Source organism: Parastagonospora nodorum (assembly GCF_000146915.1).
Source record: "Parastagonospora nodorum SN15 chromosome Unknown scaffold_6, whole genome shotgun sequence".
Taxonomy (NCBI): Eukaryota; Fungi; Ascomycota; class Dothideomycetes; order Pleosporales; family Phaeosphaeriaceae; genus Parastagonospora; species Parastagonospora nodorum.
The window spans coordinates 475,669-498,967 of record NW_001884554.1 but is presented as its reverse complement, the minus strand read 5'-3'; the positions used below and the strand labels follow the sequence as shown (position 1 = coordinate 498,967).

The following is a 23,299-nucleotide window of genomic DNA, read 5'->3' as shown; positions in this document are numbered from 1 at the left end:
CCGATCTTTTTCGTTCTCTGGTTCGGGATGCCCTCAGAGCACAGTAACCGAGAAAAGAGACGACGTCCGGATCGTCTTACATCCTACAATTAGTGCCTATCCAGTCCTTACCTGCCACTATTTCCTCTGACAATGGTTATCGTATACTATAATTTAATGATTTCTAGTGCTGTTGTATCCTCCTCTTCTTTCATCGGTGTACACTCCTATCATCTTGTTATGATGAGTACGATAGTGTGAATGAACGACGCAAAAGTCGGTTTTAGGGATCCCGAGCAACATCGCAATAGAGACGAGACGATGACTGTGGCCATGCCTGGCTCAATTAAATCTCTGGGTGTTAAGGCAAGAGCGTCCGATTCGCTGTTTGCAGTTCCAGGCAATTTACGCTGAGACGTACCTAACAACCATAAATATTGGCTACCACTGGGGCGAGCTTTCTCTTGTTCCCTCTAATCACCCTCAATTCAACTCCCTCTGCTGTCATCACTCCATCGGTTAGCAGATACAGCTGAATTGTCATCTAACATGATCACCCTCGAAGAGATGTAAGTAATCTTTCCCACGTACTCGTCATTACCTGATCACCGACTGCCATCAGCACGGCCAAGATTTCTCTCACCTCTCTCCTCCCGCGCCTCCCTGCAGAACTCCGACTGAAATATTCACAACTACGCCTTCTACAGAGACGTCTTATCTCCTAGAAGAGAAGCGGCTTCCCCATACAGGACATCAAAGCCCCAGCGACATGGCACGGCTCCATCAGCGTGTGCCGCCAGATCAACGCCGAAGCCGCTTCCCTCTCGTACACGTCGAATGCGCCTCGAGCTACTCGATGTTGCGACGCGGACTTTCTGCACTTTCTAGAAATGTTTGAAGCGAAAGCGACAAACCATATCCGTGCTGCGACTGACCTCCAGGTCGTTTGCAATTCTGCGTTACTTCGCTGATGGATCTATGTTGGTGCGCGTTGAGCGAAACTGAACTTCCGATATATGTTGGAGGGACAAGGTGTGATTGGAGGTGTCTCGACACGACCTGGCACTGCAGGGTAGCCACCCGCAACACTTTGAAGTACATCAAGCTGACTCTTCAGAGTACATTGGCCAGATGTCATATTAATGAAGCAATACTGCTCCTACTCTACTGCTTCAATAGACATCAGACTTTCAAAGTGCATGAAAGTATTCCCATATATCGGATGGCATTTATCTCACTCGCCATCGCGTCTCTGCATACAAGTGAATACCACGAACTCCAAAGCTTGACCTCCATGCGTTAACACAGCCTCAAGTTGCTGCTTGAAGACTGTTTGGAGACCATATCTAGGTCACAAATATTGACCACTTTCCAAGCATCAAAAAGCAACGTGCACATAAAGTTGTGTGTAATGTATTTTTCATTCCTCGCAAATTTTTCCCAGGGACTTTCTTTCTACAGCAGAAGCTAAATGCGCACACATTTACTCCTTTACACAGCTTCCTATTTTCCCGAACGAACATCGTCCACCCTATACACAAAGTCGTAAACTTTCCAGACGACGACACGAAAAAATTAACTACTTGCACATCTTCATTACCCGGGCGCGAAAGAGACACCCAGCAGGCAAACAACCAGTGCCGAAATCAGAATTATGTGCAAGATTTGCTAGCACGGTATCGAAACGCTTCGCATAAAAGAAAACAAAAAGCTCGAACCAGGAGAGTAAGGGAAATCATAAACAAAGGAAAAGGTAGATCAAAAACAGAACTCAAAAGGAAATTGCTATGTCGAGGTGTCGAAATGTGGGGTATGTAGAGGAGCCAAGCCATGCGCCAGGCAGGTGGAGAATAGTGACAATCGAATGAGAGGGAGTATAAACGCAAAAGTCGAAGTGGTATATGCAAAAGCAAGGAGCCGGCCGCAGATCCAAGGACGCCATCGCCAATGTACAAATAAGGAGATCGTGGACACGTGGACAGAGATGCCAGGACTAGGTCGAGGTCGCGGTGTGGCTCTTCTTGCGGCCGAAGATGGTGCGCGTGCGACTCTTGTCACGAGCCTTGTCCTTCGCGTTGTCCTTCTTGGCGGATCGTCCAGAGCGGACAGAGCGTGAGTCGACTGCAGAGCCATCGTCCATGTACTTTTCTTTGTGGATCCAGCTGTTGCCGACCATGCTCACACCTTTGGCTTCGGCAGCACGGTAGAACTTTGCAGCCTTCTTCATGTCCTTCTTGGTGCCAACGGCTTCCGCGTAGCAGTAGCCGGCTTCGACCAAGGCATCAGCATCGCCCCAGTTACCGGCAATCTCGTAGCAGCGAAGAGCAAGTGACTTGTCTTGGGCGGCACCCCAGCCGTTCATATAGCATTTGCCAAGCTCGTAGATGGCAACGGCGTACTGTGCTCGGTGCTGTTTCTTCTTCAGTTGATCTGCTGGCTTTGAGGTGTCCTCGTCCTCGGCAACTTCTAGCTGACCAGAGTCGACGGCGCGGCGGAGCCACTGCACGGCCTCTGCCTTGTTTTCGCGCATGCCCCAGCCATGTCGGCAGGCCAGACCGTACCAAAACATGGCCTCGGGAAGGCCTGCTCGGGCCGGCCCAGGCGAAGATGATAGGTGGACTTGAGCAGTTCGCCAGCCTCGTGGAGCTCGAGGCCGATATCGCAGTGCTCCTGCGCAGTAGTGTCTGCCGAACCAGCTCGTCGACCACGGATGGTACTGTTGCTAGACGTGAGCGATGGGGCACCGTGGTCAATCGAGGCATCGCGGGCAGCCGCGAAGTCCTGTCGTATCCGGGACGACTCGAAGGAGCGGGGTGGGGATTCCGGAGATGGAGGTCGCTCCTGGCCTGAGCTGGGCTGGTCCCAGGTAATCTGACTCTTAAAGAAGTCTTCAATACCTACAGATCGTCGGTCCACTGGCCGCCCTCGCGGCAGGTTGAACTTGGTGTATGTGTAAGACGGCGCGGGGTTGTTGGTGAAGTCGCCAGAGCGACGGAAGTCTTCACTGGCCATGCTGACGGGGGTATGTACAGTCTCGTTAGCATAGCTGGTGTTTGGGCTGGAAGTTATGTCCTGACGAATGGACTGGCTGTCATATGATGGCCTCGTGTAGACACTGTCCTCAGAAAGCTGTCGTGACGGCACATCGATAGATGGTCGTGTGCTCTGTCTGCTGATTGGTCGCGAGAAGTTGTAAGAAGGACGCGGAAGGTGACTGCTGGCAGAGACGTCGGAAGAGACCGAGGGCGAACGCGGAATTGTCGCACCTGTTGCAGGCGTGAACGGCGAGTGAGTGCGGGACAGGCTTGAGGCGGGCGACAGGTTGCGATGTTGTTTGATAGAGTCATAGGAGCCACTCAGTGACATGTCCTCGACGTCGGAGCCATTGTCGCCGGTAACAGATCGGATGCTTGGTGACATGCGCGGCGAGCGCTGAGAGTGGACAGAGCTCGAGGAGCGGGGAGGCAGCAGGTTGCCTCGCGGCTGTGACCTCGACAGCGAGCCTGTGGACGGCTGCCTCTGCGGGCTCAGGTAGAGCTGCGATGTCGGTGCAGGCGCGCTCGGCGTGATGGGCGTGGCTTCGCGCAGACCGCCGATGCGAGGCTCGGCTGCATCTGGGGAGCGCGACCTGGGGATGTCGAAGTAGCTCTGTGGCTGGTGCGGTGACGACATGGGGCTGGTCTCTTCGATGGTGCCCATGGGGTTGCGCGCAAGCAGGTTCTGGCCATAGTAGGGCTCGTCGCCGCCAAACTGGGGATAGAAGGACTTGTGCTTGTCCGGCACGGTAAACTGCGGTGAGGGCTCCGCGTGCTGGGCGTTGGGGGCGCCTGCATCTTCGGGAGAGTTGACGCCAGAGGACAGGCTGGAAAAGTAGCCGGGACGGTTCCCGAACTCGTTCTGGATGGTGAGCGGCGCCAGTCGACTGAGACGGCGGCCGGTCTTGTCGGCCTGCTCGAAGCGCTTCGCGAGCAGTCGTCCCTGGAGCGCGAGCGCGTCGAGCGGAGACAGCGCGGGAGGCACTTCTCCCGCGCGCGGGCTGGGGAGGTCGGCGAGCGACAGGCTGTTCATGCTGGAGCTGGCCAGGGTCGCAACGTCGCTGTTGTAGCGGGGAGGCTCGAAGGAGTGCGAGCGCTCGAGGCCGCCGGGGCGGTCAGGGTGGTTTGCCATGGTGAAGGCAGACGGTGATGATGCACTCAGCAAGGATGGGTCATGGAAGCGGAGCGGGCGGTGGTCGGGCGATGACGCTGCGTCTTCATGCGTGCAGTGAAACGGCCAAATAGTGCGAATGATGCGTGCGAGCTGGCGCAGAGAGGTCGGGCGGTCGAAGCTGGTGGGAATGCGCTGGCGGCGAAGGGTGCCGGGGCCCGAGAGGCAGTGCCAATAGTGTGGTTGTGGTGGTGGGCGGTGGAGGGCGGTGGTTAGGCGTGAGGTCGCAGATCTCTGGTACGTCTAGCAGTAGGGGAGCAGCAGCGAAGGAGCGGATACGACAGCAAGAGCCGCGTGGGAATTGGCAGTCAGAGACTTGTCGACGGTCAGACACAGCAGGCCTCGCAATGTTCTAGTCAAAGGGATCGGCTGTCGCCCGCGTGCCAATGGCCCAAACTTCTCTGCACCTCCTGAAGCGCTTGGCACGGACAGGGCCCATCAAACCAAGTAGCGTGTGGGGTTCCCCTTGCTAAATTTAAGATGCAGCGAATCGGGCGCGCTAGAGAGCTGGATATGGCCGGCCCTGCAGCACGCCGTTGTGGCCCTCGCGCGCCTTGCAGCCTTCTTCGTTGCACATCCATCTGGCAGTGATTGGCGCCCTAGCCTGAGAGCCGCAACTCCACGATGCTGTGTGCTCAGTGCTACCGTCCACAGTGCACTCTCGCATCACAACAGTCGAGCTGCAGCGGGATGCCATGACAATTCCGCCGAACGCTCAGTCGTCTCGTGACACCCGCCCTCTCGGATTCCTTCCAGTTTCAGCTGGCTGCCGTTTTTAGCGTGCTAGTGGCTCCTTTCCGAACCGCACTCATTTGGCGAGCGCACCTGATGCAGCACATGGGCCTAATCAAACTCCACGAACCACGCTGCTCGGGCTCAGATACATCATGAGCTGAGATTTGCCCCATTGTCTTTGCACTACCCTACAGGAAACGACTGGAGAGTACCTGTCGCGTGCTTGCAACCCCAATCCCCACCAACACATGGCTAGACTCGCACCGTCTATTGCCAAGGCCTCGTACTCGTACATGGCGTAACCTTAACCATCGCCTCTTCCTCTGTCTCATGGACTACGAGGAAAACGGTTTGCCCATTCAATAGCTCCAGTTCCATACGCAGCATCGTTGGGCTTCGACTGCGACGGCGACATCCTAGTCGCATTCCTTCGTACCTGGTAGTCTGCAGTACACTGACTCTTGTCGTGTCGAGCAGTAGTCCTATATCACTGCCTGTTACACACCCCAATATCGTACTAATGTCCGTTGTGGCCGCATCTGATGCAGACCCTCGACGGCTCCCTCGACGGCTCCCTCTCCTTGTGTGCTCTCTGCCCATTGCTTGCCTGTACAATCTCCGCTCAAGGAGATGCCTCGACCTTTTCCCACGACTGCACGCTGTCTTCGAGCTTTGGTGCCGTGTGAGTGTCGAGAGACACGCGGCGCAATCCCATCATCCACCCCACCAGGCTGTCAGGAACCCATTTCCCCACGAGATCGTAGGCCACACTGCCGCGTCCGACGCGCCATACCGATTTGGGCCGTCTCTGCACCAGAGCATCGAAAACGGCGTTGTGCAGCTCCCTTAATGGACTACCCGAGCTGTCGGCATTGAGGCCGGCACGCGTTTGGGTCTCAAAGTTGCGGGCATAGAGCGTTCTTGTCGTAGCCGGCCATGCGTGTGGGCTTCCAGCCGCTCGTGTTTGCAGGTGATGTTTCGGGCCAACGTGCGAGTAGTCGAAAGTTCCCAGGTGAAACTGCAGTACATCTATACCCAAGGTCCCGAGCTCTTGCCTAAGCGAGGCCAAGAAACCTTCGAGTGCTTTTACAATAGTTGTTTCGACAGAGTGGAACGGCGGTCTAAGCGACGCGACTATACTGGGGGTGAGCATCAGGATGCGCGCTTTGGACTCGCATACTGTTGGCAGCAGCGCCTGAGTCACGGCGATGGTGTTCAGAACTTTGGCATTGAGCGCATCCGACCAAAGCTCAGGAGTCACCGTCTCCACAGGACCCGTAGGGAAGATGAGGTCAGGGACTAAGATTACGCCCTTTAAGCTCAGATTGTGTGGGCTTGCTCCTGAGAAGGCGACATGTGGTCTTGCCAGCGTCTCGTTGAACCGCTCGATGGCTTCTTGGGTGCCGAAAGTATCTACGACGTCTAGATGCAGTGGCCGTACGTCTGCTCGCGCTTCGCCCAGGACCTGCTGTTCTTCATCCATGGTTGAGCATACGATGTATACTATGAAGCCGCGACGCTCGAGATCGTGAGATAATGACTGAGTGATGGACGAGTTGGGGGGACCCGCGATCACAATGACCTCTTTCCTCGCGCCATTGCTTGCTCGTCGTGCCCTTCGTTTCCGGTTGTAGTTCCGCCTTTCTCTCCATAGTAGAAGCCCGCCCGTGCCGGCGAATGCGACGACGGCGGCTGTGAGTGCGCGATTCTCTGATATCCAGTCCTGCACTCGATTTATGTAGGGTATGTTGGTGAGGTGGTGCGGGGGTGGAGGTGGTGGTGGAAAGCGGTCGCGCACGCGCTGGCAGCCAGCTCTCTGGCAGCTGGTCTCTTGACATAGCCTGCGACAGATGCAAAGTGTCGGTCACTTGCGTCCCAAATCGAGCCCGTGAAGTGACGGACGTCGTTGGAGTACTCTGTGAGCTATGTTGGTCAGCGCATGGTAAGAGATGGGCTGACGCAGGACTCGACTCACGACTTCGAGAATGTGTTGATCGTCGTTCGCCATCGCCCTTGAAAGATGTACTGTCGCTTGTATGTAGTGTTGAACGTGCAGGCGAGGAAATGGCGTTGGCCACCATAGTCGCGAGACACAGATCTATATCCCACGTAGCCTACGTCAAGTCTCCGCGATCTAACTTACACTCCCGCCCGCCGCGTCGCGCCAGGTCACATGTCACGCGCAAGTGCGCCACCACCTTCAGGCGCACCGCATCCTTTGCCCTCAGTGGGCGTGACTGCACGCTTTGATAGCCTTGCAGACGGCTCACATCCACTACATGCACTCGCCCGTAAGCTGCTGCGGGTAATCGCGAGCTACCACAATGCAAAAGCTCCATCTCAGCCTCCCACGTCTGTCACTAACTTTCTGTGAACGACGCGTGAATGCTGACGCGGCCGACCTCGTCTTTCGCCTCTCCGCTTGAGTAATTTGTTTCTTTTTTGCTTCTATCACCTTCTTTACATCCTTGCGCGCAGACGCATCTTTGGTCTGGCTATTTTGGTCACAACCTAAACCACTCCTCTCTTTGCTATCTATCAACCACGCCGCAAGGGCCGCAAAGACAACCTGAACCAGCCAGGTCAAGGAGCCACTCCAACATGCGCGAGATCGACGCACACTTTGACGCCTATGAGCATCTCAAGCATCTACCAAGGGATGCAGAAGCGCTGCACATGCTTCGCAAGGCTGCGTCCATGGTCAAACCGATGATGCGCAAACGCGGCTGGAAGGTCGGGACGCTGGCTGAATTCTTACCAGACGAGCCGCAGCTACTAGGTAGATACACTTGAGGCATGTACTAGGCCTTGTAGCTAAGCAGCTCTAGGTCTCAACATCAACCGCACAGAGAGAATTCTCATCAGGCTCAGATATCACCATGATTCGCGGCAATTCTTGTCCATGGAGCAGGTCACTGACACCTTGCTTCATGAATTGTCACACATCGTATTCGGACCCCACAATGCAGACTTCAACAATCTCTGGAATGAATTACGGGACGAGCACCAGTCGTTGCTTATGAAGGGCTACTCGGGCGAAGGTTTTCTCACGCAAGGCAAGAAGCTGGGTGGCAAGAGAGTGCCGCTGGATGAGATGCGTCGACAGGCTAGATCTGCAGCTGAGAAGCGCAAGGCAAGTACAAATGCCAATGCTGGTGGCCACAGGCTCGGAGGCTCATCGGTGGTACGCGGAGTGGACATGCGCAAGGTCATCGCCGACGCTGCATCACGGAGAAGCAGTATCACAGAAGGATGTGCCAGCAACAGTGCAGAAGCCGGAAGGCTAGTTCACCAGCAGGAGCAGGACGGTTTCAGGACAACGGCTGAGCAGGACGACGCAAATGATATGGCCATCGCACGAGCCCTTCAAGATCTCATGTATGAGGAAGAGATGCACCGACTCGGCGCCCCCACCGGGCAAGGAGGACTGACTTGGGATCGGGAGAACGGTCTTTCGTTTGACAGTAACCCGCCTTCACGTGCAGCGTCGCCAGCGCAGAAATCTTCGGTTGGCTTGGAACGGGCCAGGGACACAGGTTCCTTGTTCGGCCCTCCGACATCGCTGACTCCGCAATCGCGTCAGTCCTCGCTGCCTCGTGTGGATGCCAATGGGCGACCCATATCTCGACTCATAAGTCAAGCGCAGCCCAGATCATCCACATCACGGCCAGTCTCGAATATAAGAAGCACATCGTATGGCTCCTCGCGCTTGATCAGCCAAGAAGAAGCGCAGTTACGAAACAAACAGCTTCCGTCCATTCCCTCACCCACCTCGCCACAGCAGATCACTGTTCCCTCAGATCCCGATAAGTGGGCGTGTCCACAGTGCACGTTGCATAATCCTCTCGACTACCTAGCTTGCGAAGCCTGTGGCCTCGAGCAGCCTCCGCAGCCGATACCCCAACACAAGCGATTTGGGTCATCAAACGGAACTCCTAGCTTGCCAAAACCGCCGCCGCAGTCGGGTTTGCGAGGCCGGGGTGCTACGCCGTTCGAGCCGGCAAAGGGAAGGATAGGGTGGAATTGCTTGGAGTGTGGGACGTTTATGGAGAACGAGTGGTGGGCATGCTCTCTTTGTGGCACAATTAAGGTGGACTCGTAGTATGAGATCACCGAGTGTGCGCAGCAGCCTGTGGATGCTATAGGATCAGGATGATTAGGGCGATAGAGGAGGCTTATGATATGCCACAAATTAACGGCTGGCCGAAGTGAAAGGCAGTTTACCAATTCTGCATAAGCGCATGGCTTAGACAGCACACAAACTTGGGAGTTTCAGTACTCTGATTGTGTGGCCCTGTCAGTAGGTACCCAAATCCACTTTCTACGTTGAGCATGAAGTACTTATATTGAGTATACCACTTGACAAAACACGAAAACGGAAGGCGGAACCGAGACTACTAGCGCATGTCTGAACTTCACAAGACTCATCAGTAATGTTACATATCAGTGTTCGTACCCCCAAAATTACTCATAATACCATGTTGCCTCATAAATGAGAACGACTACACGCCTGCTGGCTACAACTTGAGTATGGTACATGCCAACACAGCAATGGTCACATCCCGCGCCCTCACCCTACTTGTTTGTGAGCACTGGCAACGTGTGCGACATGTCGAACGCGGATCCCGTAGAACAAGCAACAGATACCGAATGTAGCACTGTGAAGATGCTAGCTGGCGCCAAACACGCTGCTTGTCTGCGATGTGAAGTTCCTGGAAAGTGAAGGTGGTTTGCACCGCCGGCACACATTGCCGATTCTCGGACATATAATTAAGCTCCCTTCACATAAAGCATCTACCGGACTGATACAATAGTCTCAAACCAGAATTTCTAGGCTCCTATGAGTAGAGACCGATTGCCAGCCTGAAAAGTCTCTTGGCCCCTGTTTGTGTCTGCGAATTCGACGTCGCGGGTCGCCTTGACAACCAGTCTTTTAACCCAACACCTTTCTTCACTGACTTGGCCGATACCTCGCGCTGCTACCTAGACTCTCACTCTCTGTAATTATCTGCACCTAGATTATCGCATCACAAAGTCGTCCACCGCTGCGCAACAATCAACAATGCCAACGCTCAAGGACCTCAAGTGCTCGATCGAGCTTTCAGAGAGCCAGCGAGCGCTGCAGGAATTCGGCACAACCTATGGCGATGGCTGCGTGGAAACCTTCGTGCCGGTTCCCAGCAAGCCGCAGGCATTCTCTATACACCTCACCTCCGACAAATTCATCGCTCCTGGCATCTCGATGTATGTCTTCGTGGATGGCGTGTATCAGTGTAACCGCAACAGACAGGACCTGAAGCTCAGAAAAAGTTCTGACAGTCGATCGGTGGTGGACTTCCGGGTGCGGCAGAAGGAGGAAAAGCAGAAGGACGGTTCGATGATTGCGAGGGAATGGAAGTTCGAGAAGCTCAACACCAGTATGTTGTTCTACACGTTAGAGTTCTACGTATGCTGACTTCGATAGCCTCCGCAGATGAGGCACCTGATGCGTGTTCTCCAAACTTCCTCGATAACATTGGCTGTATCGAAGTCCTCATCCTGCGGTGTGCTGGGCCTCGCAACGCCCAAACAATATCAGCAATGAGCCTGGATGGTTCAGGTGACATACCTCCCCCACCTTTTGGCTTCGACGGCCAGCCTCGAACGCCAAATATACGCTCTGTGTACGACGATCGTGTGCCATTCTTCGGTGGTGGCAGCAATAATCATGGACCACCGCCACCGATCTCTTCCTACCGCTCACCTTACGCTGAGACTGTGCGTAGCCACGAAACGCTTCATCGGGGACATCGAAACAGGCACATCCTCAACAACAACAAAATTTCGCCGTTTGCTGGCTCCGGGCAACACCGAACTCACTCAAGATTCTCCGAGCCTATAAGTCCTGGTGCAAGACCTCCACCATCAATACCGTCTGAAGCTTTCCAGTATGGCAGTGGACCTATACCTCCAGGGCCAATGATGGGGTCGGAACGTAGCTTCTACCACAATCGACCTACAACTGCTGTGGCGGCAAACGCTCCTGGAGTTGATCCGGCATGGCTGAGCGAGATGTTGACTACGGCAGTGAAGCGCGGTGTGGAAGAGGCGCGGCGGGTCGAACCAGCAGCCTCAGAAACACAGGAGCAACATGTGATGAACGTGAAGACTTCAAGTCAGCCTCCCAGGGGCGTGGCCTCAGTCGCCATATGCTCCGGATGCGCCACAAACTGTGCAGTTTCCCGACGCAGGAGGTGGATATCACGACACTGAGGAGTACGGTGGCGCCACGTGGGGAAGCCCAGAAGGAGAATGGAGTAACAGCCAGGCGAAGGAAAAATCCAAAGCTCATGTCAGCTGGGACACAGAATCCAAGTGGGAAAGCCAGACGAATGCTGGTGGGTGGAATGGAGTGGAAGAAACGGCATCTGATACCTGGGACAGTGACAAGACTTTAGAGGCGAGAAAACCTGACATACGACGAGCAGGTAAATGGAATACTTCAAGAGCTCCTACGATTCGCAGCAGATTCGATGAGAGAGCCTCGTCTCCCCTCACAACACGCACACGCCAATCGCATCGTTCCAGCGAAGGTCATCGGTCACGGCGGACCCGCTCAAAGTCGCATCCACGGAGCTCCAGACGAGACGAGAAATACAGTTCTTCTTCTAAGGATTGCGATGGTTGGAATCGCGTAGAGGCAAGTTCGGGTTCGCTCGCTTCCTCGGAGCTTACTGACGAGAGGGAGCAGCGCCCACGGTCTCGCAGCCATACGCACAATTCAAGGAATCGAAGTCAGTCTAGAAGAAGATCACATCGTACGCAATCTGCGCATGGGGAAGAGAGGAGACCCTCAAGATATGATCGGGGTGGTGGCAGTGAAACTACCAGCAAGCGTCGAAATTCCATGTCCATGGCATCTGGTATTTCTCCCTCAGTCATGCAGGCACCACTTCCGACGCAGCAGTCTGCGTACCAGCCACAATTTCAAGCCAGATCCGTCAATTATGCTGAGCCCACAGCTACTATCCCAAAGACACATCTTGGTTGGGTCCCAGCTCCAAGTGAGACATATCATAAACCAAGCTTTGCCGCATCAAATGCACTACCCGGTCATTTCAGTGTGAACGGAGAAGCTTTAGATCACCGTGGATCAAGTACATCTTGGGACAATTCTAAGGAGAAGAAATGGGGCAAAGAGAAGACAGCCAAGTCTATGAACAGCCAGTATGATGGGATTCCGGCAGCGAGAGACTCATGGGGCAGTGGCAACGATCACCAGCAGCCAGGTTGGGATGCTGAAGGCGATAATGGCTGGGAGGGGAAAACCACTGGCGATGATTTGAAGAACGGCTGGCAAGTCACAGAGAAGGGCAATAAGCCCAAGGGTGCCTGGGGGGTCACAGAAGAACAACAGACCGGTTGGGCTACTGACGAGAACGGCTGGGAAGCAAAAGATCTCGAAAACGCAGATAAAAAAGTCCCCGGCGGCTGGGACGCCGGCTTCAGCGGCACCTCCGCTCAGTACCCCCCATGGGCCACCACCACCTCCTCCCCTAAAGACGTACAATGGTCCACCAAGCCCTCGCCCACCAACAAGAAACTCCCCAAACCTTCCCCTCCTTCAAAACGCCACACCTCCAAATCCCTCTCCAAATACCGCACCCCCTCCTCCGCCCACCCAAAACCCCACTGGCAATTCCCCCCACCCCCATCCAGTGACCAACTACCATCAACCACTTCCACGCTTCCTCCCCTCCCGCTCCCGAAAATCAGCAGCGCCCGTGCCAGCGCCAAGGGGGTGGAGCACCAAGTCCAACTCGGCTCTGGCTCGCAGTACGGCCACGTCGTCGGGCGGCCCGAGTATCTGGACAGTTTGGAAAAGCCGTATGCGGTGTTTCGGTTCAAGTATCGGAGTCGCGGGGTGCTGGGGAAGATGTTTGGGGAGGAGGAGGTAAGAGAGCACGGGCGGACGAAGGCAACGGAGGCGAGGGAGAGGGAGAAGTTGGGGGCGTTGGGGAGGGAGGAATTGATTGGGGAGATGGTGAGGTTGAAGATGGGGGGCGGGAAGGCATCTAGGGCGACGGAGAGCGTGGCGAGGGATTTGACGGAGAACTGGGTGAAGAGACATAGTCGGGATCCGAGTGAGAGGGGGGAGGAGAAGGGGTGGAGGGATCCGAATAGGTGGTCTTGAGAGTTGAGGGACTGGTATGCATGCGAAACCCGTAGGTACACAGTGGTGCACAAACGCATCTCCACAAGAAGGCGCAAGACTTCCACACTCAGTTCGAATTGGTATCATAGATCTATACACATGATCTTCAATCTGACAATCGTGGATCTTGCATCATAAGCAGGTGTCCTGCCTCGCAAAGCCGTAAGCACATATGGCTGCCGCGCCCGAACGCCGTGAATTGGTTTTAGGTCCCCGAAACGCCTGTCGATGCAATGTTCTCCAATCCCAAAGACTTAAACCAGCAGAACAGCGTTCAAGCAGCCATCGTTCTCGGGGTTGTTTGTGATTTCTGCCAAGTGTTAGTATTGCGTTGAGCTGTTCTCAGATAACGATGAAGACTTACGAGCATATCTTCCCCACACAACCTTTCCACCCGCCGTCACAAGTCCCAACTCAGACACATTGACCTCGATAATCGTACCCTTGGTCAGCACGCCCAACTGCGTGTACAACGGGTTCTGCGGGTTCTTCTTCACGCTGATGATCGGCAGCTGGACCGTCACGCTCAACTCCGGGTGCGTGACGTTCGCCTTCTTGTATCTCAAACCCATGGGCCTAATGAAGCGCTCATACTTGACAGGTCGACGCGTGAACCCGGGCCCAACAAACGTGGGCTTGGTAATCATACGTTTCCAGCTCTTCTTCGCCGTCTTCTTTCCCGTCTTAACGACGCTGAACATTTCCTCCTCACTGATACCCTTGACCTTGGGCAGCGGGACGGAAAAGCGGGCTGCTTTCTCATTGCGCTTCTGCTTGATGGCGCTGGACAGAGCTTTTGCGTTCTTCTCGTTGCTGCGGTCAAGAAGATATTGGGGCAGGGCTTCGGTGGAGGGCTCTGCGGGCTCGGAGGTCTTGACGTTGCGTTCTTCGTGTGCGCGGATCGTCTTTTTCATCTGGATCTTTTCCTTGCGCCGCTTTTCGGCGTAGAGTTTGGCGCGCAGGCCGCGGTAGTTTTGCGCTTTCTTAGAGCCATCGTGGCCTTCTCGGGCAATGCGCTTGCGCTTGCGTTCGTCGTGGTCGAAGCGCTTGCCGTGCCTGTGGGGTGGTTAGTATTTCGTAAACATCCACATGAAAAAATGATCAGGTGACGTAAAGACGTACTGCTTCTGCCAGCGCTCAATGTACTCGTTCTGAGGCATGTTGTGCTGTGGTGATTCGAAGTTCTTGACTTCGACTTGGAGGTTGGTGTTGCGGCGAACTTTCTTAGAACACTCCACCAAAAGTTCGCTCTAGCGCGGCTTGGCAGACATTTCCGCGTGCACTTCGACAACTCCGCATCTGCGGTCCTCGAGCAGCAATTGAACGTCCCCGCCATGGCCTCACTCACTCGCACAGCCCCGGAGAACACTCCCGTCAATATCTCGATCATTCACACCGTACTCCTCGTGCTCAAATAACGACGGTATCACACACCCTCGACACCAGCAACGTCCCCGAACCACTCATACAATCCGGCCATCGCATACCCCAAGACCTCAAAGCCAAAGCCAAATCAACAACATACACACCGCCCACCACACCAGCAAACCCCCAAGCAAATCCCTCCCCCCATGCCCGCGAAGATGTCATCTCAACCCACCTCACGCCCACAATCCGCCAACTCCTCCCCCTCCTACAAACCCAACCCGCACACTACATAACCGCGCACTTCCACGGCCGACCATACCTGCTCACAAAAGGCGACACGCTGCGTCTGCCCTTCAATATGCCCAATGTGCAGCCAGGCGACGTGCTGCGGCTGAATCGCGCCACGCACATCGGGTCGCGGGACTACACGTTGAAAGCGGCGGAGCCTGTCAAGGGAAACGCAGACCACGTGAAGAAGGTGTTTTATTTGGATGAGCGCATGTATACGTGTCGGGCGACGGTGCTGGGCGTGGAAAGCGAGCCGTTGAGGGTGGAGGAGAAGACGAAGAGGAGGCAGAGACATACGAAGCATGTGAAGAGCAAGATGCGGTTTACGGTGCTGAGGGTGAGTGAGTTGGAGGTTAAGAGTTTGGAGGAGTATGAGGGGCTGTTGAAGGGGCAATGAGGATGGGATGTGGCGTGTACGATATGTATAGACATCACGGGCATGGTAGCAGGCATCGAATGGAATGGGGAGAATTGTACATCATTGTTTGAGTGGTTATGCATATGTCGGAGACTTTGAGTCTGCGTTCTTCTCTTCTGTATTGCGTATGCTCAAGTTACCCATGCCTGACGCCCTCGTAGCTTCAAGAGCCGCTATGCTAATGTGGTATCGTTTCTCATGCTTTCGTCCAATGCCGCAGCTTCGTCATGAATGTGTTTATTTTCCGTAGAACATCTGCTTGGAAGATGCTCGTGGTTGTTTCTCCCTCAGTGCACCACCTGAGCTGCGTAGAACTCCGGATACGCGAGCTGAATCATCGTGGTGACCTTCTCCACCTCTTCTGCCAGTCCCGCGACATTGGCATCCCACTTCCGCAGCTCCTTGCCAACCTGTCGCTCTGCATGTCCTGTCTTACGCTCGCCACTCGCTTCACCCTCGAAGAAGATCAAACGGTCAATTTGATCGATGTAGCCAGACAGACGACCCTGCTCCAACATCTTCGCGGCATAGTCTTCTGCCTTTTCAGAGTCGACACCCAGTAGCTCGCCCAGTTGGTCGAAGCCGATGTTGTTGTAGAGCTTGGAGGCACCCAGCAAGTTGTGCTCCAGTACAGCCTTATCCAGCACGGTAGAGCCGTCTGCCGTTCTCGCAAGGTGGTGTGGCTTCAGCGTGGCGGCGAATGCTTTGATCTCGGCGGGTGACAATAAACGGTCCAAGAACATCTTCTCGAGAATCGAGTAGTATTCCAGACCTGGGGCACGGTCGTCCTTGTACAGCTTGGCCAACATCCTTCCTCGCAGCGGACCAGCTGGCGCCAGGACAGCGCATATCAGCGCAGCTGCGAGTGCCTGTTCACGCTCCTCCTGGTCGAGCAGAGGTTCTGAACTAATGGTGTAGTAAGCTTGAGCGGCGTCGAGGAACGAGCGTTGTGAGTCGTAGATGCGAGCTTGGTTGAAGTGAAAGTGTAACCGAGTCTCCTTGTCCTGGACGCTGAAGATGATGTTCTTGATCTTAGTTGCAGATGGGTGAAAGCGCTCGTGGGGTCCTCCTCCTCCAAGTAGCACCTCACAATGCGAATCCACACCTTGGCCTTGTCGTCTGGCGTTACCGACTTCTGTGTCGACTCCAGGTTGATTGTCGCCAATGTTTGCGCAGACTTCCTGTAGTCCTGGACCTGATCTGATTCAAACGCATCCGCCATTGCTAGCTTCATCTGTGTGTCCTGTTCCTCATACTGGCCGGCGCCCTTGGATTGTAGCAGACCTATGACCTTCTCTCCAACATCGATCTTGACATCGGGGTCCTTCACATTTCGGAAAGCCTCGACGAAGGCGGCGAGAAGCGGGCGGAGGACGACTATGCCGAGCGAATCATCGAGGAGGGTTTGTGCGTATGCGTTGAGGTCGGCAGTGAGGTTTGTGGAACTTGCGGAGATCTGCTGGAGGAGTGCCGAGTATTGAGACGGCTTGTCTGCGGCGGAAGCTGCCTCGATTGCCTGCAGTGCCGACGCGACTTCCGGGGAGGCCATGTTTGTGGATGAATGGGCGTGCTGCCGACGGATTGACCTGGGAGCTGGGTGGTGTAGGTGAGAGGGACGCAAAACCCGTGGATCGGTTTTATTGTTCTGCAGCAGAGTTTGACCGCCAGGGGATTAAGTGGTCGTTGACTTGCAACTTAATGAATGATAGAAGGCAGCAGTGGGGCACATTTGGAGCTCCGTTATCGATAAGCTAGCTCGACACGCTAACGAGTGAACGGTCCGTGGTTCTCGCGCTCGATGCGGCTCTGTAGCCTTTGATCTTCCGACACAAACCACGCCCTTTATCACATTCCTTCCTATCACGCTCGCACACCACGCACAACGACATATAAGCTCCAGCTATATCCACCCTCGCTGCGACACCGTAAAACGCTCCTTACCCACACGCAACAGACAGCGCGCGCCGCCACGATGAACGGAATCAAGCCCGACCCGGACGTCAAGATGGAGTCGAAAGACCTCTACATGGACGACGAATTCTACGAGGAGGCGGGAGAGCTGACAGTGCCGCCAAAAGACGGCCCACAAAAGGACGTATGGCTGGCGCGCATTCCCGCCTGGCTATATGATACAGTCTCGAAATGGGACGACTTGGCCGAAGGCAACGACAACGACCAGATCCAGATTGGAGAAGTTGTCGGCTTCCCATCTACGAGTGGTATCGATCAATCAAAGCCGATGCGCGTCTTCCTCAGCGAACGATGGCGGTCACAGACCAAACTGCCGTCTGCCTTCCAGTTAGACCCTACAAAAACTGCCGACAATGTACTCCAAAACACATATGTATTCTCAGAGAAGGACTTGCCAGGATTCAAGCCCGCTGGATATGGTGCAGGGCAACCGGGGAGGCTACGGTGCGGCGCAAGATCAAAAGTCGCGTATACAGAAGCGCACCAAGTACAAGAAGGCGATACCCAAGCAGACAGCTCTTCTAGGCCACGCGACACGCAACTACACTGCCATTCCTCTCGAAACATCAGAGTATAAAGCTTTCAGCACCGCCCAGATGAAGACAGCCATCCAGGGCAACCATACCAAAGTCAACATCACCAAGGAGAACGACGTTACCAACTTCAACACCCTCCAGAAGCGTTTCGATTCCTTCATCAAGCCACCCGTCAAGGGCAAATCGCAACAGAACAAGGCCGCCCGTGTATCAAGGGAGGAACTCATCGATATGCTGCATTCTGCTTTCGACGAGTACCAGTACTGGCCTATGAAGGCCCTCAAGACGCGGACCAAGCAGCCAGAGCAGTTTCTCAAGGAGACCCTCGCCGAGATTGCACAGCTCGTCCGGTCAGGTCCATTTGCTAGCAATTGGCAGCGCCAGCCAATGTTCAATACTGATCGTCAGCTGGGCCAGCAAACAAGCGGGCGGCAGCTCCAGAGGGTCCAGGTGGGAGACGACTCAGATGGCGAAGAGGAGATGGAAGATGTAGTCTAGGACACTATGAATGATAGGGAGACAGCGTTGGGCAGCGAACCTTCGCGCCGTTTGAAAAAGATAAAACATTTGAGCCGAAGAATAGAGCAGAACTGAAGAAGGAAATTCCATGCCAGATGTTTCAGGAAGCAGAAAAGGTTCTGTGGTAGTAAGTTCCGGCAAATCCGCTTTGCGCTCCGGAACGGTCGTTGATAACCATGTTTCCGCCTGGTCATTACCGACCCATAGTGGCACATGATTAAATAAAGATTGAGTACGGCAATGATACCCAGCGATGAGAGATAGCAAAGAAATAGAAATAATCAAGTTCACTTGGAGACTTTTCAATCGAATTGGACGCTGGGCGGAAATAAAAACGGACACTAACCCAACAACGAGTCATGACTCCACCCAATTCGCCACAGGGTATTACCCCAGGTCACATTTTCTTTACATTCATACTACAATCCCAGCCTGCATGAGTTTGGTGGTCATTTCTGCATTTAGCTTACTTGATAATAGACCTTTTTCTATTCAAAAGACGTTGAATTTGACGTCTCCAACCTCATTAAATGTCCGCCAAAAACACCACCCACTGCCTGGACCGCTACGCCAACAACGCCCATGCCTGGAAATCATCCGCAACTACAAGTGGAGAAACACAATTTAAACGCCCAATCGGCATCGTGGAAAGTTTCTTCGACAATGATGGAACCAGACATTATGGCGGCCGTGCTGACATGACGGCTACTTTTAAACTCGCGATTCGCCATACGCTGTCACGAGAGGATCTGAGGAAGAGAGTGGCTGCGGCGTGGTGTCTGTTACGCTTGAATCACGTCCTACTGCAAAGCCGTGTTGAAGAGGATGAAAACGGGAAGAAAAACTTCGTCGTCTGCGCGCCTAGATCTGCGGGTGAAGCCATCCAAGCTGTCGAAAAGGACATGATATGGCTAGAAGACATTGGGTTTGACGATACGCTGCAAGAGCTGGATCTACACCACCACGCATTGAATGTAGCGCGTATTATCCAGCCGGAAGAATATCTGTCAAGGATCCACGTTTTGCCGTGGTGAAAAAGGGCGAGGGCGGGACTTGGGAATTACGCTTTCTGATAGTAATCGCGCACCAGATCTCAGATGGATTGACGGCGTATAATTGGTTCAGTCACTTGATCCGCATACTAAACACGCCTTACGCCTCCATCATCTCGCAGATCGAGACCGCTATATGCCCAGAAGACATCAAAGCGAGACTACCGCCCGCACAGGAGGATCTCTACCCAGCAATCACCGGCAGTTCAGCTCGCCAACGCTGGTTCTGGGCCATAATGCGAGTCCTCCGCCACGTGCAGCACACAATGCCCACCAACCTTCGCCAACCCCTTACGCCGCGCTGAAAGACTCCAAGGACCTATTCCCTTTTGCCGCCAACATACGCCCGTGTATTCAACTACACGCCCTCATCCCTCCCGCCACTATCCAGCGCACACATATCCGCATCTCTCAGCCCAGCCGCATCTGCACGCTTAATCGCGCTATGCAAGAGCATACACGTCTCGATCGGATCCGGGTGTTTCGCACTCGCGGGCCTTTCGATGATGGCCATGCACGAGTCTCGGTATGCGTGATCTCGCATCTCCAGTCCCTGCAATGGGCGCGTCCTTCCCGCTCAACCCCCGGGCGTTTTTCGCCTCAAACCCGCCCGCAGATAGCTGCATGCTGGCGTTCAGTGAGGGGATATTAATGCCGTTTCTCCCCTCCTCACTGCCTGTTGAAGGGCGCTTCAAACTCATTGCTAAGCATGCAAATCGCGAGTTGCGAGTGTATCAGAAGCGGTTGAAAGAGGGGGGTCAGGCGCTGGGTGCTTTTGACAAGTACTCGCCCGGCAAGGCTGTTGGCGACGGGGTATATTGCGCAGGTGGAGCGTGTGGAGAGTTGGGTGCCTGAGGGGAGGAAGACGGGGGTTGCGCCGCAGGGGACGTTGAAGCCGAGGGTAGGCACGTATGGGGCAACGTGTGGTGTTTCCTCGACGGGGTCGTTGAAGGCGTATTTCAGGCCTGGGGAGTACGATTTGAATGATGACACAAAGGACTTTGTGGCGGATTATCGGGACTTGAAGATGGGTGTGAGGGCGAGGGATAATGAGTTCCTCATCGGCAGTTCGACAGATGCTGCTGGCTGTGTTGGATTTGGGGTAAGCTATGATGAGAATGCGATCAGCCAAGAGGTTGCACAGAAATGGGCAGAGACTATCCGCGGGTTGTTAGAGCCAGCAAACGTGCCAAAGCTGTAAATAAAGAAGAAGTAAAACAAAAACAGATGGATTGCGGCCTTTTCCCAAGCCTTGGGTACTCTCTATTGAATGAGCTTGACTATTGCACAGGTTTATGTAACATGGAACGAACTTGACCAATTGCTGTTATAGGACGCTTATGCCTTCTGAGCGACGATCCTCTCGACGTCAGCCACGCTCTGGTCGAGGATCTGCTTGAGGGTCTTGGGGTTCTCGAGCTCCTTCTCGATCTTGGCGATAATGTTCTCGGCAAGCTCCTTCTGTTGCCTCTGCTTGACCTGGCCCTCGTAGCGGACCCACGAGTCGAGAACGGTCTTTGCCTCCTGAGCGATGGCGGTCTTCTGCTCAAGCTCGAAAGCATGGGCCTCGAGCTGGGCGGACTCCTGTGCGGATGTTAGTCATTGTCCTTCCCCCACATCCATCTCTTTCCATTCGGCCTTACCTTGGAAACCTCGAAGAGGGTCTTGGTAATGTCGATGACACCGCCGAGGTCCTGTACGCTCTGGATGCGCGACTTGACGGCCGAGGTGTGGTCGGCACGGGCAGCGTTCAAGATGCCGGAGATCTTGTCGGCCTGCTGTTGTGCGTAGTCTCCCCAAGCGGGACCAGCGTACTTGGCAACGGCCCAGAAGATGGTCAGGAGCGACAGCGCAACAATGGACTCCTCGTTGACAACGTAGAGTTCATTGCTGATGGCAGCCACGCTGAGACCAGCACCGGCGGAGAGCACAGCGGCCTTGGTGAGGGGGCTGTTTCCGGGCACGGGAATTGCCTCCATCAGCGACTGGGCCTTCTTCTTGGGGTCCTCCTGGGGCACATTGGACTGGTAGCGGGCCTGCGCGGCGATGGATGGGAGGCTGCGGAGAGGGAGCGATGGGCGGAGACGGGCGGCGCCTGTTGCGGGTGAGCAGGGGATCCAATGGCATTAATTTTGCGCTCGAGGGGCTGTACTAACCGACCGCGCTCCTAGCGAGACGAGAAGCCATTGCAGGAGATGAGAGGGGAGAGTTTGGGGTGCTGTCGTCGATGCGGAGCTTCCAGTTTTCGCTGGAAGCTCAGTTGCGCTGCGCCAAGGAAGGCACGGCCCGAAGTTCGGCCGGTGACTATCAAAAAAGTTCCTGAACTTCACCGCGCGAACTCGAAATATACGCAACTTTCGTTTTCGACATACACAGAATCATGTCAGGTAAAACCGCAGCCAGCCATGCCGGCGTGAAAAGGAAAAGAGACCCCAATAAGCCCGAACGCCGCGAATCCAAATCGAAAAGCCGGCGCAAGTCACCCAGCGAAGATGGCGACGACCCGCAAGCCGAAATTCTACAGCTCGAAGCACAGATCCTAGAGTCGCGGAAACACTACAACAACATTGCGACTCTGTTGCAGCTAGCCCGACAGACCGACGCCGAGAATGAAGCCCCAATACTGGCCGTCGTTGCGCTGTGCCGAGTATTTTCACGACTGCTTGCGACTGGAGACATGGTAAAGAGCAAGGGCATGGGCGAAGCAGAGGCAGTGATTGCATCATGGTTGAAGGAGCGATACAAGGAGTTTTTAAGCCTGCTATTGAAGGATTTCCTGCAGAGCGACCACCCAGCGAAGCAGTCAGTCGCACTCACACTGCTGATGCGCTTGGTGCAGGAAGAATCCAAGGCGGACAAGAACTACAGTGTGAAGAATGGACCACTATTGAAGCTTGTAGAGACCTTGCTTTTCCTCCCCGCGGACGATCCCAACCGAGACGAATTTGCAGAAAAATACTTCAAGCAGTTCGACGACATACGATACCACACCTTCCAGACAATCAAAACCGTCATGGATCTCGACCTCGAAATGCCCACCAGACACCTCGTAGCAGCCAACTGCCTCTCCCTCCTCTCCACCCTCTCCGAAGTCCCCAAATCCCAATCCGAGATCCAAAACTTCCACACACAGTCCAAAGCAAAGAGCCCCATACCCTCCCTGCGCGCCTACAAGGAAAAAGCACAAGAAGCCTGGCTAGCCACAATGCGCGCCGGCCTCTCGAAAGACCAACGCAAAACCATCCTCTCATCCTTCTCCCACCAAATCGCTCCATGGTTCCAGCAACCAGAGATGCTCATGGACTTCCTCACCGACTCGTACAACGTCGGCGGCGCAACGTCCCTCCTCGCATTATCAGGCTTGTACTACCTGATATCAGAGAAGAACCTCGACTACCCATCATTCTACCTGAAACTCTACTCGCTTCTCGACGACGGCCTTCTGCATTCAAAACACCGCTCCCGCTTCTTCCGCCTGCTGGACACATTCATGTCCTCGACGCACTTACCCGCCGCGCTCGTCGCGAGCTTTATAAAGCGCCTTTCGCGCCTGGCCCTACACGGTCCGCCCGCCGGCATCGTCGTCGTCATTCCCTGGGTGTACAACATGTTCAAGCGCCACCCGGCGTGCACGTTCATGATGCACCGCAAACTTTCCCCCGCACAACTCTCCGCCCTCGACGAGATGGGTATGGACGACCCGTTCAGCATGGCCGAGCCAGATCCCGTGCTGACCAACGCCATCGAGTCAAGTGTGTGGGAACTAGAAGCCTTGCAGGCGCATTATCACCCCAATGTCGCCACGCTGGCGAAGATTATCAGCGAGCAGTTCACAAAGAGGAGTTATAACCTCGAGGACTTTTTGGATCATAGTTATACCGCGCTGCTGGATGGCGAGTTGAATAGGGAGTTGAAGAAGGATCCGGAGGTCGAGTTTGAGATTCCCAAGAGGATTTTCACGGCGGAGGAGGGAATGGGGAACATGGGGGCGTTGTTCGGCTTGGTTGTTGAGGCAAGATAGATTGGCCTTGAG

The 23,299-nt window shown here is 54.7% G+C and overlaps 12 protein-coding genes across 12 annotated transcripts; 7 read left to right on the top strand and 5 right to left on the bottom strand.

Moving 5' to 3' along the window:
• Positions 1 to 1,972: 1,972 nt before the first annotated feature.
• On the bottom strand, positions 1,973 to 4,146 carry SNOG_04323 (hypothetical protein; the record flags this gene model as incomplete). The annotated part of the gene is made up of 2 exons (XM_001794689.1): positions 1,973 to 2,490; positions 2,541 to 4,146. The coding sequence occupies 2 exons, from the start codon at positions 4,144 to 4,146 to the stop codon at positions 1,973 to 1,975; spliced, it is 2,124 nt and encodes a 707-aa protein (XP_001794741.1).
• Positions 4,147 to 5,542: 1,396 nt separating this feature from the next.
• Positions 5,543 to 6,403, bottom strand: SNOG_04322 (hypothetical protein; the record flags this gene model as incomplete). Its single annotated transcript, XM_001794688.1, has 1 exon — positions 5,543 to 6,403. The coding sequence occupies one exon, from the start codon at positions 6,401 to 6,403 to the stop codon at positions 5,543 to 5,545; it is 861 nt and encodes a 286-aa protein (XP_001794740.1).
• Positions 6,404 to 7,521: 1,118 nt separating this feature from the next.
• Positions 7,522 to 8,730, top strand: SNOG_04321 (hypothetical protein; the record flags this gene model as incomplete). Its single annotated transcript, XM_001794687.1, has 3 exons — positions 7,522 to 7,699; positions 7,749 to 8,376; positions 8,406 to 8,730. The coding sequence occupies 3 exons, from the start codon at positions 7,522 to 7,524 to the stop codon at positions 8,728 to 8,730; spliced, it is 1,131 nt and encodes a 376-aa protein (XP_001794739.1).
• Positions 8,731 to 9,982: 1,252 nt separating this feature from the next.
• On the top strand, positions 9,983 to 13,093 carry SNOG_04320 (hypothetical protein; the record flags this gene model as incomplete). Its single annotated transcript, XM_001794686.1, has 3 exons — positions 9,983 to 10,337; positions 10,385 to 11,074; positions 11,151 to 13,093. The coding sequence occupies 3 exons, from the start codon at positions 9,983 to 9,985 to the stop codon at positions 13,091 to 13,093; spliced, it is 2,988 nt and encodes a 995-aa protein (XP_001794738.1).
• A 275-nt stretch (positions 13,094 to 13,368) lies between these two features.
• Positions 13,369 to 14,274, bottom strand: SNOG_04319 (hypothetical protein; the record flags this gene model as incomplete). The annotated part of the gene is made up of 3 exons (XM_001794685.1): positions 13,369 to 13,424; positions 13,479 to 14,170; positions 14,237 to 14,274. 3 exons carry the CDS (start codon positions 14,272 to 14,274, stop codon positions 13,369 to 13,371), a joined length of 786 nt encoding a protein of 261 aa, XP_001794737.1.
• Positions 14,275 to 14,840: 566 nt separating this feature from the next.
• SNOG_04318 (hypothetical protein) lies at positions 14,841 to 15,287 on the top strand (the record flags this gene model as incomplete). The annotated part of the gene is made up of 2 exons (XM_001794684.1): positions 14,841 to 15,111; positions 15,199 to 15,287. The coding sequence occupies 2 exons, from the start codon at positions 14,841 to 14,843 to the stop codon at positions 15,285 to 15,287; spliced, it is 360 nt and encodes a 119-aa protein (XP_001794736.1).
• A 188-nt stretch (positions 15,288 to 15,475) lies between these two features.
• On the bottom strand, positions 15,476 to 16,737 carry SNOG_04317 (hypothetical protein; the record flags this gene model as incomplete). Its single annotated transcript, XM_001794683.1, has 2 exons — positions 15,476 to 16,219; positions 16,279 to 16,737. The coding sequence occupies 2 exons, from the start codon at positions 16,735 to 16,737 to the stop codon at positions 15,476 to 15,478; spliced, it is 1,203 nt and encodes a 400-aa protein (XP_001794735.1).
• A 312-nt stretch (positions 16,738 to 17,049) lies between these two features.
• SNOG_04316 (hypothetical protein) lies at positions 17,050 to 18,507 on the top strand. The gene is made up of 2 exons (XM_001794682.1): positions 17,050 to 17,514; positions 17,558 to 18,507. Exons 1-2 carry the CDS (start codon positions 17,161 to 17,163, stop codon positions 18,191 to 18,193), a joined length of 990 nt encoding a protein of 329 aa, XP_001794734.1. The 5' UTR covers positions 17,050 to 17,160; the 3' UTR covers positions 18,194 to 18,507.
• A 237-nt stretch (positions 18,508 to 18,744) lies between these two features.
• SNOG_04315 (hypothetical protein) lies at positions 18,745 to 19,571 on the top strand (the record flags this gene model as incomplete). Its single annotated transcript, XM_001794681.1, has 2 exons — positions 18,745 to 19,188; positions 19,305 to 19,571. The coding sequence occupies 2 exons, from the start codon at positions 18,745 to 18,747 to the stop codon at positions 19,569 to 19,571; spliced, it is 711 nt and encodes a 236-aa protein (XP_001794733.1).
• Positions 19,572 to 19,824: 253 nt separating this feature from the next.
• On the top strand, positions 19,825 to 20,467 carry SNOG_04314 (hypothetical protein; the record flags this gene model as incomplete). Its single annotated transcript, XM_001794680.1, has 2 exons — positions 19,825 to 20,079; positions 20,132 to 20,467. The coding sequence occupies 2 exons, from the start codon at positions 19,825 to 19,827 to the stop codon at positions 20,465 to 20,467; spliced, it is 591 nt and encodes a 196-aa protein (XP_001794732.1).
• A 12-nt stretch (positions 20,468 to 20,479) lies between these two features.
• On the bottom strand, positions 20,480 to 21,499 carry SNOG_04313 (hypothetical protein). The gene is made up of 3 exons (XM_001794679.1): positions 21,423 to 21,499; positions 20,910 to 21,361; positions 20,480 to 20,850 (listed from the first exon to the last, which is right to left on the bottom strand). The coding sequence occupies exons 1-3, from the start codon at positions 21,451 to 21,453 to the stop codon at positions 20,605 to 20,607; spliced, it is 729 nt and encodes a 242-aa protein (XP_001794731.1). The 5' UTR covers positions 21,454 to 21,499; the 3' UTR covers positions 20,480 to 20,604.
• A 147-nt stretch (positions 21,500 to 21,646) lies between these two features.
• On the top strand, positions 21,647 to 23,287 carry SNOG_04312 (hypothetical protein; the record flags this gene model as incomplete). The annotated part of the gene is made up of 1 exon (XM_001794678.1): positions 21,647 to 23,287. One exon carries the CDS (start codon positions 21,647 to 21,649, stop codon positions 23,285 to 23,287), a length of 1,641 nt encoding a protein of 546 aa, XP_001794730.1.
• Positions 23,288 to 23,299: the final 12 nt, after the last annotated feature.